Source organism: Miniopterus schreibersii (assembly GCF_964146895.1).
Source record: "Miniopterus schreibersii genome assembly, chromosome: 21".
Taxonomy (NCBI): domain Eukaryota; kingdom Metazoa; phylum Chordata; class Mammalia; order Chiroptera; family Miniopteridae; genus Miniopterus; species Miniopterus schreibersii.
In genome coordinates, this window is record NC_138123.1 from 15,941,504 (window position 1) to 15,953,701 (window position 12,198).

Here is a 12,198-nt window from a genome sequence, read left to right on the forward strand (position 1 = left end):
TTTTAGCATGTATAACCTGTAATACAGTCCCAGTTGTATTGCAACAGCCAGGAGAAAAAAAAGAACTTCCTGGCAGGGCCGTTTTTTTCTTTGAAAATCTCTCCTACAACAAGACGAGTCCTCTGGAAAGACTGCTCCTCCACCCAGCCACTATCTCCAGTCCTCCCTGAGTTAGATGACGTCCCCAACCTTGTTTCCTCTGTGAAACTCAGATGCCTACCGACATACATTTCAAGCACCTAGCACGTGGTTGTCATTCTCTTTCCTTAACAACGTAAATCAATAAGTTATAAACTGCTAAGGTAGAGGGCAGGTCAGGAGAGAAAAAAAGAACGTACAGCAACATCCAGGAAACAAACGCTTCACAGGGCTTTCTAAAGGGCGGCTCACCAATGGCAAAGGCGGTGTCCCTGTCGATGGTGGCCGCTTCCTTGGGGTCAAACAACAAAGAGGCAACTTCATCTCTGGATAAGAGGCTGGGGTCACTCTGAGGGAGGGCGAGCCGCTGGAGCTGCTGGGCCAAGGACGTCATCTCTCCCGCTGCCGGGTGTCTGAAACGCGGCGGGAAACACACGCACCGTGAGCAGCTCGTGCGGAACTGCCAGCAGGTGACCTCCCGCCCGTCTGCCGCCTGTCCAGGCAGCGTCCCGCCGCCCGGCGCAGCCGCGGACACGGAGCGGCGGCCGGGACGCGGACGCAGGTGCCCACGCCAAGGCAGCCGACAGCCCCTGCAGTCTCTCAGCCCCGGCGCGCCTGCCAGCCTCCCTCGGCCGGCGCCGCAGACGCGGGACCTGCCGCCGCGCCCAGCCTGGCACACCGCCGCCCCGCAGCGCCCGCTCACCGGGAGGGCGACCGCCGCACGACTCGGGACCCACACCCTCACAGCTGCTCCACATGGAACCCCGGCCGGCGCTCGCCCGGAAACCCCGAGCACGCCTCAGCGCAGCTTCCGGTCCCGGGCGCTACGGCGCGAGAAAACGTCCAAGCTGCTGGAAATGCAAACGAGGGCTCCGCCTCCCTGCGGCGGAGCTCCGCCTCCGTCGGCCCAACTTCCGACTCCATGTGTCACTCCCTTCAGGGGGTCGGCCGTCCGCGCAGGTCGGCCGCGGGAGGTTCCGGTCCCTGCGTGCGCGTTGTGCGTCCGTCGCTCCAGCTACGGGCGGGAGCGGAGCCGCTCGGCGGGTGCCGGTGCCGCGTCCCCGGCGCCGTGGTGCGGCCCTGGAGGTGTCTGCTTTTAAATGTACCCTGTTGAGTTATAATTTACAAAATAAGTTACTGACGTCGCCTTAACAGCTCCACGCGTTGTACCCAAGACTATGTCTGTGTAACTGTCGCCCCAGCAAAGACCTAGGGCCTTTCCCTGACCCCCCAGTCCCCGAGGTGAAGCTGCTGAGACGGTCCCGTGCGCCTGCGCCACTGTCTCCCCAGGCGGGGTGCTGGGTGCTCAGAACAGTCAAAACCCCCGGGGATTTCTGCCGACAGCTGACAGCCTTCCTTTCTGCCCTTGCAGAGAAGCGGCGACTTGAAAGCGCTGGTGTCTGCCTGCCTTCCTCTGTGCCCGGACTTTCGTCTCCCGAAGCAATTAGCTTTGGGAGAAATGAAAGCGGTGGGGATGGAAACCAGGCCTATTTTATCCACGAGACATATTTGCTTTTTTGCTTTAAAAAGATATTCAATATGTTTTTAAAAGCTTATCAAAGCGAAAGAAAAAAACCGCCCGCCAGGTATTTGGTTGAACCCATTCAATGTCAGTTTCAATGGAATTTGGTGCCACGTGGAATTTGACGTTGAAGTGCTCTAGGGAACTAGCTTCTACATCAGAAGACAGCAAGCCCGAGATTCACAATAATTTTTTTTAAGTTTTGGTTGAAAAAAATTATACCATGGTCTTGAATTATATCTTTTTCTCCATTTTAAAAGAATTCTTTGGATGTGTTCCTGACTGTTTTCTGATTGTTGCCTCCTCGGTGTCGTGATTACATGCCGGGCTCCCTGTTTGACTATTTATTCAATCCAGGACCAGAGCAAACTTACTTTCTCAGCTGATACTTGAATTTAAAATATCAGTTATAGATTAGATGTGGCTCTGTAATTCTATCTAATAATCTTTTTCTTGGCTTTTGCTACTTTGCATTCATTAAACCCATAACTTTAGCTATAACTGATACATATTTCTTAACACAAGGATAGACATTGTTTCCCAGGTGGTGTTTTAACCACATGTTCTTTCACCGATGGGGACTTCAAACTTCAGGGTGATGAATCCCACTCCTCACGTCAATCACTGTTTATAGCAAGGACTGTACCCAAAGAAAGCAAATGTGTAAGAGTGATTTGAATGAATGAGTTGTTCTTTAAGGGATATTCTCGCTCCCTCACCCCTTGTAATTGGAAGTACAGATGCTCTGATGGGTTCCATGTGTGCTTTACCCCAGACTGGGTATGTGGTGGTGAACACAACTGCTGAGGTCTCTGCCTTTGTGTACCGTTTATCCCACGAGGTGCTGTGACAAATAACACAAAACCATATGATGGGTGTGGCGGAGGGAGGGCATCGTTTGTTTGAGTGGCTGGAGAAGGACTCTGTGAGGAGGGAACGTTCAAGCTGAGACCTGAACGAGAAGTCTTGAAGAAACGGAGCTCATCCCAGACAGGACTCTACTCCAATCATCACAGGCTCCTTTCTGACCACCAAATATACCAAGCTTGTATTTTCTTTATAGCAGTTATCACGACCTGAAACTATCTCATTAGGTTACCTATTTATTTCTTATATCCCCTCACTTGACTACTGTCTGCATGTAGGCTGGCATGAAGCCTGTCCAAGATTTGAGGAGCCAGGCAGGAATACATTTGGAAACTCACCTACTGTTGGTCTGAATATTTAAAACTTATAAATCAACCTAATACGCCATCAACTAAGAAATGTTATAACCCCCAACTTTGACACGTGAACATTTATGATGACAAAATAAAAATATTTTTATATGGATGAAAGAAAAATGTGAAAGATGACAGCACTTAATTATTACTATACCCGTCTGGGTAAAATGTTGATTAGCTAATGATTTTGGATGAGCAATGAAAATATAAAGGGCTAATATGTTTCCTATATATTTAGCCCATAAAAATTTGCCTTCATTTCAGGAAAACACCAATTATGTTGTTTAATCTAGATTTTCACAAAGTGTTATAGTGACAGAAATTATCAAAAAAGATTAAAAACTAAAATTTAATTATATTCAAAATATACAAGATTTGAATATATTCTCATAAAAATATAAATTAAGTAAAAATTCAATACATTATTTTCACTTGTTTTCAAAAGACATCTAAGAAGGCAAAATACAGATTATAATTAGCAATAAATTTTAAATAAAATTAAAGCTAAAGTTTAAACAATTTTGGTAAATCTTATTACCTTCTTAAATTTTCATCAAAAGAAATTATTCACAACTTTACCATTCAGTGTCCAACTAGTTGCCCATGGAAAGAATCAATATTACCTATCATTCATGTTATACCTGTATCTACCTGTTTATAAGTGAGTCAGATCAATTGTTTAATATTGTTAAATGATCCTCAGCAACCATATCCAATTGTTGAGAATACATCACTCATGAGTACATCCAGAACCGTAAATAGGAAAACAAAAGAAAACAAGAAATCACATGTTTGAAACTACTCAGAATTAATACTTCATTATGCAAAACTCTATCATGTTCACACAGTCTGAAAGAAGAGTGTATCAAGCTCGAGTTGTCTTTCCTCCTACCAAGGCATCTGCACCTTCAAATCCTCCCTGCGTGCTGCAGCAGGGCCCAGAGCACCGCAGTCCGCAAATCCTCAGGGCATTCAAACAGGGCTGGGGGGGGTGGTGTTGAAGACAGGGCTTTCTCACCTTCACAGCCGAACCCTACCACAAAGAAAAGTGCCTGGGACGTGGGTGACAATAAGTATTAACTGGCTGAACAAATGCATGTAAGTTGTGTAAGCTGTACCTGTCTCTCTTTCCTGTTCAAGAAATGCATATCAGAATACAAGTGAATGAGAGTGGCATTGTTACAGGGATAACTGAATTACTCTAATGACAATAAAAGTAAATTATTCAGAAACTTCAGAATTTTATTATTACGGGATTATTTGTATCATACAGGAAAACTGATGGCATAACATCTACTTAAAATATATCTATTGATGGAAATGAAATAAGATGCATATCATTAGCAAGGTAAATTCAATGTGAAATCTACATTTTAGTCAAGTGCCAGCAAATGCATGGCTAGTTCAGTGATTGAGAAATTAAGTAGCTGTTCTCCATATTGTGTCCCTAAGTCATTTACATAATTATGAATGTGATGATTTGTGATCTCGTCATCAAAAATTACAACTGTCTTTCTGGTTATTTTGAAATAACTAGTAGGGAGCTGGGAGTTGGAAAAATAGGTTTGGAAATCCACCAGAGCAGTTGCCTGCTATAACTGTGGGAGCCAGCAGGTGACATCCAAGCATTTCCTGATCCCGAGTGCACCCCACAGTATCCTGAGCACCTTAAGTGCAGCAGCAGTTTTCAAACTTTTAAAATTTGAACACTGTGTACAATTATGCAAAAATTGGATCATTAAGTCTTCCATATATTATAAAAGGCAAGAGAAATAATGCTTTTAAGTGTTATTTAGAGAACCAAAGGACTTTAAAATGTTTAGGTTTTCTTAGCTCATTCAAAAGTCATCTGTTTAATAAATACACTAAGTTGTAGGTGTGAGTAGCCTGAATCCCTTCCCCATTCACCTCATTTGAGTTAATTTCCATTGACTATTTGCCCCTGGGGAGAATTTTGTGTTGGTTAGGGTGATGGTGAAGTAGAGAATTGGGGAAGTCTGCAAGATGCAATTAATAGGAATATAATGGCAAAGAATGATCAGAAAATCCAGGAAAGTTGGGGGGCCGGGTGGCTTTATGTGAGGAGGATTTGAAGAATTTGGGATAGAGAGAGGAATAAATTGAAGAGTAGGGCAGCTCCTGTCTGTGATTTTAGATACACAGGAAATAGATTTAAAAAAATAGAAGTTTTTGCTTTGTGTGACATTTGGATTCTCCCTTTGGTATTCTGACAAGACTTGTATAAAAAGCCCAACTCTAAGTTCGTTTGGGAATCCGACTAATGTTTCTTGTGTAACTCTATGCTGTAGCTACTTTTAAGACCCCGGAGGCCAGGCTAGTTTTATGTGGGTTATTTAAGTATTATAAATACAAGAGACAAAAATGCCATTACTTCCTGGTGACACAATTTTATACCTAGAAAAGCCAAGGATCCGGTTCTAAAAGCAACTGCATATAGTGTGGAATATAGGAAACTGGACAGGTGCAAGTGTACACACAGACACACATACATCCATGTGACATCAACAACGTTTTATCTGTAGTTGTGGGAAAACAGAAAGGAGAAAGGCCAATTTCTACTAGCAAAACACACACAAAGTACTTGAGAAAAAAAGTATAAGATCTCTGTGGAGAAACTATAAAAACTTATGGAAAATTAAAATAAAAGATTTGAATGAGTGGGAAAGATTGATAGACATATATGCTCCTGGATAGAAAAAAAATAAAATAAAATATCTGTGCCATCCCCTGGTTAATTTACATATTTATTTATGTATTTATTATTTTTTAACCCTCACCCAAGGATATTTTTCCATTGCTTTGCAGAGAGAGTGGAAGGGAGAGAGAGACAGACAGAGACAGAGACAGGGACAGAGACGTTGAAATGAGAGAGACACACAGATTAGTTGCCGCCCGCAAGTGCCCTCACCGGGGCCAGGGACGAACCTGCAACCGAGGTGCTCATGCCCTTGGCCGGAATCAAACCCGGGACCCACACTCTAACCGCTGAGCCAAACTGATTTACATATTTAATTCAGTCTTAAGAAAAAGCCAGAATGGTGTTTTTAATTTGACAAAATGTTTCTTAAATGGATAAAAAAGAACAAGCATAACAATACAGTTTTTAAATTCTCAGAGGGGTACAATGGAAAATATATAATAGGGGAAATTAGCATTATCAGTTACTAAAAATAAATGACAAAGCAGCTACTGGTAAAAGAGTATAGCTCTGGGGCAAAAACAGGCAGCCCCCATTCCAAAGAGCCAACCCAGAAGCAGACCCCAATATATGTGAGTATTTAACACAGTACAAGGCAAATATAGGAAACAATTGGGGAAGAAAATAGTTGCTAATTGATGTTGGGGTGATTTGGATAAGTAAAAAAAAAATCAAAATAGATATTCATCTCAATCCATACTCAAGAATGGATTCCGGAATACATACAGAAGTTACAGTTCTGACCAGAATGGAGTAACAGGCTCCATGTTTACATCAAAACACGGACAAAATATATGAAACAATGGCTTTCATGACGCTACATCAGGTGACTGAGTCCCCAGTGATCCCGCAGAGGCCTGAGGGCCGTTACTGCCCCGAGAGGCTCCGGCCACAGCCCGAGGAGAGGAAGCCCGGGCGCAGGGGACACTGAGCTGAAGACGTGGGACTGAGTCCAGGAGACACGGCAGCTGCAGCTGCAGGACAGAGAAGGGAAGAGAGGCTCTGGGGACCTGCTTGCGAGGAAACCGCCTAAAGCTGAAGAAAGAACCATCTGCAAAGATTGGGGGGAGGGACCCCCGCATTCCCACCGGGCCGGAGTCAGGTCTGTTCCCACCAGGAGGTGCGAGCCTCGTGACTGGGTCTCGGCCACAGAAGGGCCTCAGAAGTGGGGACTAGTTGGCCTGACCCAGCACCGCTCCAGTCCCTGACACGCCTCAGCAGCAGGACAGGGAAGATCAAACTTTCCAAGTGGCCTGACCGCACCCAGAGCACAATTCAGCAGCGTCTGGAGGAATTCAGAACCAGCCAGCTCCCACGAGGGGGCTGCACAGCGCCCGGCGTCCAGAGAAAAGTCACGCGACTGCAGGTGGAGGGAAATTCAGCAGGTCAGAGGGGGCATGTCAGGTGAAACAGACCCAGAACTAACAGATGCTAGAATCAGCAGACAAGGACAATAAAGAACTGTTATAACTATACTCCATATATTTAAAAGTTAATGGGCATGGAATTTTTTTTAAAGACTCACATTGAACTACTAAAGAGAAAGGCTGCAGTGTGTGAGACGGAAAACAAACTGCATGGGGTCCATGGCTCAGCAGACACCACAGAGGAGAAGATCAGTAAACTGGAAGGCACAGCAAGAGAAACTGCCCAGGGAAAAGGGGATTTTAAAAAATGGACAAAGCATTGCTAAGCCATGGGACAACATTAGTCACATGGACTAATGTGTTTGTAACTGGAGTCCCCAAATGAAGGGCCAGACAGAAAAAATGTTGGAAAAAAAAACAATGACTTGATAGATCCAGGGAACTCAATAAGCACCCACACAAGAAACTGGAGGAAAATGACACCAGGTTTCATCATAACCAAATGTTAAAAAGTACACAAGAACTTAAATGGTAGAAAAAACAGAAAAAAATAGAATTGCATATTTATCAATTTGGGGGATGATGTAAGAGAGGACTTCTTAGAAGGTTCAGAAAAAAACTATTGAAGAAAAGATCAGCAGCTCTAACTACATATAAACCACAAATTCAAGCATCTTCTGCCTTTTTAAGTCATGCATAAACAAACTCGAAAGACAACAGCGAAATGACAAACATAGAAAAGGGTAATATATGTATATATGTATGCAAATAAGACATATCTCATAATAATGAGGAAGGCACTAAGATTTCAATAGATAAATGATAAAAAAAAAATAACCAAATGATTCATACACACACAAAAACCAACTATTAAATTTACAGGGAAATGTTCAACTCTGTTAGAAAGCAAACAAATGCAGATTAGAATAATGCACCTTATACCTACTAAGTTAGCAAATTAAAAAAGGAATATTGTTTATTCCTGGAAAAAAAGATTTTAATTCACATTTTCATGCATTACCAATGATACTTTAAAGTGTCACTCTTTCAGAAGCAATTTGGAAATATGCAACAGGAATTCAAAATATGTTCATACCCCTTGCCTTAGAAATTCCATTTCTGGAAGTCTCTGCCAATCCAACATTCCACAGCCATAAGCAGAATGTTACCACTTTATCACGTGGGATGGTGGATTTTAAAAATACAGTTATATATAATTAAATATACCTACAGTTAATATAAGTACGTATTTTCAAATAAAAACTTTTAAAAACTGTAGTTTGATAGTTTTAAATAAAAATAATCAATGCTCTTTTTCTAACTGATCCATGCATATCGACACTTTTACATGGTGTCATGTTCCAGTTTAAACCAGCTTCTAATATTTAAACTAATAAATATAGTTAACACTTTTCTCCATAAATAACTCCATGTCCAGCTTATTAAAGATAATATATCACCACCACCAAATACCAATGCACATTTGGTTATGCTATTTTAAAGGCTTTTCTTTAGTCTGGTACCCAGAGCATCTTTTGAAGAAGACATTCAGTTCTGGGAGTCCGGTTTCTATAACAGGAGTAGTGGAATGAATTCACTCTGTTTAATCTACTTATAGAGACATTGTGAAATTTCTCGTTGTGGTTATCAGAAGACCTTTCTTTGAAAGTCTTTATATTGGTAAACATTTTAAGCTCTAGATAGAATTGCACATATTAAAAATGTAAGGCTTTAGATTAAAGAGTGATATGATTATATATAAGGCAGTTATTATTTTGGACTCTCAGAAAGCTAAAAAGGGAATGCATTCCATTAAAAGCCCCACCACTGGTCAGGTCCAAATTATTGGAACATTTTGAAGTTAGAAGGCTGATGGCATACTTTTAAAAAATTAATTGATTAATTGGGTGGACACAAGCAAAGTGAGTCCTGTTGTACTTCACACACGTTGCTGGTCTTGTGTTTTCGTTGAATGTACTTTCAGACATTGCAAAAGATCTCAGAGTTCCCAGGGAGCCATGGCTATTTACACAGCAAGTATGCTCAACACTATAAATATCCCAGAATGAAACCTCAGACCTCCCTCTTCCAATAAAGAGTTTGGGATCACGGTGCTCCAGTCACGATGGTAGTGGTTTGCATAATTTCTGAGTGTAGCTTATTTGACAATGCTTTGTTGGAACTTATGAGATCATCAATACAATGAGTTTCCAGATAATATCAGGCTTGCTACTATCTCATTCAATTCCAGTCAATTCAATGAACAGTAACTATGTCTCCACAGTATGCCTGGCATTTTGAAAAATGATGGGAATATGAAGGACCCACAGAGCCTGTATTTAGCCAGAAAGAAGCCTTAGCAGAGTCTAGTAGAAGGGGGCCACTGAAAATCGCCTCTGCCTTTTGGGTAACAGGGCCGATACCAGAGGGCACCAGGGGTTGGCTTCTCCTGGGGAGTTCATCTTCTGGGGGATGGGTCATTCGGGGCAGCCGTCGGCCTGTGGAAAGGCACAGAGCGGGACTGGAGCGTGGGCTGTGCTAGAGGAACAGGCAGGAAGGAGGTGGGAGCGGGAGCTGGGGGCCAGGCTGAGCAGGGAGGCTGTGGGTGGGGACTCTGGCCGGGGCGGAGGTCAGGTCAAAGGGGCAAGGCTGGCAGCGAAGACCAGGAGGAGGTGACACTGAGATTATGTTAACATTTTAATAAATTTCCCCACAAATGCCATTTAGAAATCATTTCCTCCCTTCTTATAGTATAATTGATTTAAACCCAAAAGTTAAAGGTTTTTAAACTGCACACGGATTTTATGAAATAAAAAGAGCTACCTGAAAGAAAGGCACCAAACAAAACCAATGGTAATTAAGGAGCTCACATGGGGGGAGCTCACTAGAGCCTTTAAGCTACGAGGTGGCTTCTAAACAGCACCAAGAAGACATAACTCTTAATGGAACAACTGAGTGCTGAAGCCAGAAGGGCGCGTCAATCAAACAAACCTTCCTGGTGGATTTTCCATTGCTCTGTCATAATCTTTTTTTTCCCCTAGAGCTAACTGAAAGGTATTTTTTTTTTTTTTTTTTTTTTTTAGCATTAGCGTAATATCTACATATCCAAAATTTAGACAAAAACAAGACATCAATTGAGGTAGTTCATGGGTAGAATTATTATTAATAGTTACAGAGTCCTGCCAAATGCTAGATTTTAAATACTGAGCTTTTGTCCTTGCTTTACATGCAGTATTGAAGGACTATGTATTTATTTATTTTTTGGAGGTGGGGGTACTATGCTTTCTCCCTTTTAGTTAAAATTGCTGGAAACAGCAACATTTGTGCTTCTCCTCAGACGAGATTGACAGGTCCCACACCTCTAACTGGGTGTCCCACCTCCCCTGGAATGCTCGCCAGAAACTCAGGGGCTGAGCATTAGAACTTTCCAGAAGGGCAAGGAAGGACCCAGGGAAGTCCAATATGATGCCAGACATATATGTCTTCAGGTAAAGCAATCATGTCCCACATAATTTTAGAACCCAAAGTGTCCTTAGAGATTATGCAATCCAGCTCTTCATTTTATAGATCAAGAACGTTTCAGTAAGATTCCACTTTCACTGATCGGATTGGCAGAATACGAAAAGGTACATGAGGCTTGATGGGATGGAGGCGTGCTGGCTGGGGAAGCACCTTGCGCATGTTTTTGGAGGGCAGTTTGGTGCTCCTCATAGAAATTTAGAATACATAAACCTTTTCACTCAGCAATTCCATTTTAAGAAACTATCCTAACGAATAAAGAAACCTAATACACACACATGACGATGTATGTACCTATATGCTAGTTGCAGGTCTTTAGATGGTGAAAAATAGGGGTCAATCTAAACCTCCATCGGCACTGGGAACTGTTAACTGGAGGAGGGCATCTCTGTACCAGGAACTATGTAATGCTGCAGTCGGAAAGACTGCCCAGGATAAGGGGGGGAAAGCAACTTAGAGGACAATATATGGAGTTTGATCCTATTTTTATTAAAAATATATATTAAAATGCTTATAGGGAAATATATAGAGGGATGCACACCAAATTTTAATTTTAAAAAAATCTTTATTGATTTCAGAGAGAGGAAGGGAGAGGGAGAGAGAGAGAAACATCAATGATGAGAGTCATTGATCGGCTGCCTCCTGCACACCCCCTGTTGGGGATCGAGCCCGCAACCCGGGCATGTGCCCTGACTGGGAATTGAACCCTGATTGCCTGGATTCTAGGTCGATGCCCGGCCAGGCTAATTTTTAAAATTTTAATCATTTTTATTTTTCAATTACAGTTGACATCCAATATTATATTAGTTTCAGGTGTACGCGCCACTGGTTAGACATTATATAACTTACTAAGTGATCTCCTGATCACACATAGTTGTTAGAATATTATTGACTGTATTTCCTATGTTGTGCTTTACATCCTCATGGCTATTCTGTAACAATCAATCTGTACTTCTTAATACACACCAGTTTTTTTTTAATCCTCCCCCGAGGATTTTTGTTTTTTATTCATTATAGAGAGAGGGGAAGGGAGAGGGAGAGAGAGAAGCATTGGTGAGAGAGAAACATGGATCCATTGCCTCCCGTATGTGCCCTGACCGGGGAACGAACCCACAGCCTGGGTATGTGCCCTGACGGGGAATCAAACCCAAAACCCTTAGTGCTCCGGACGATACTCCAACCAACTGAGCCACCAGCCAGGACCACACCACGTTTCTAACCAATTACACCATGGAAGAGGCTTAGAAAGCAAGGCAAAGTATATTTTTACTTTATATTCTTAAATATTGCTTATTATTTTTACACAAATAGTATGTATTACTTTTACCAGTTTTTAAGGAAGAAAAACCTGAACCTCAGATAAGTGAAGCCGTTCGGATCACTCAAATGGTTAGTTAGAATGACAGGCCAAGGGCCCAGGCTCTCTAATCCCATTTGGGTGCTTTTCCTACTAAAAGCAAATCCAGCTTCCTGCAGACCTAGTCATAGCCCATATCTCTTAAGAAAGTAAAATGTAATTTACTGCTTTTATTAAGGCAAATATGTTTCTGAGCCTCTTGATAAGCAACACAGTCTTCTCCAAGATTTTTTCTTTATATATTATTGCAATCATCTTAGAAATGTTCATTTAGAGTTACTATACTTATGCAAGCAATTCTGACCACTTCCTTAACCACTGAGCCACAAAGATGGGATTGAAATGGATTTGGA

General features: G+C 42.2%; 1 protein-coding gene across 1 annotated transcript in view; it reads right to left on the minus strand.

Moving 5' to 3' along the window:
• The window catches only part of HEATR1 (HEAT repeat containing 1), a 46,007-nt gene extending 45,041 nt beyond the window's left edge, over positions 1 to 966 (minus strand). Inside the window, exons 1-2 of the mRNA XM_081123782.1 lie at positions 842 to 966; positions 391 to 551 (exon numbers count right to left, since the gene is read on the minus strand). Of these exons, the coding sequence (XP_080979908.1) occupies positions 391 to 532 (142 nt within the window). The 5' untranslated portion in view covers positions 533 to 551; positions 842 to 966. The remainder of the gene's footprint in view (positions 1 to 390; positions 552 to 841) is intronic.
• Positions 967 to 12,198: the final 11,232 nt, after the last annotated feature.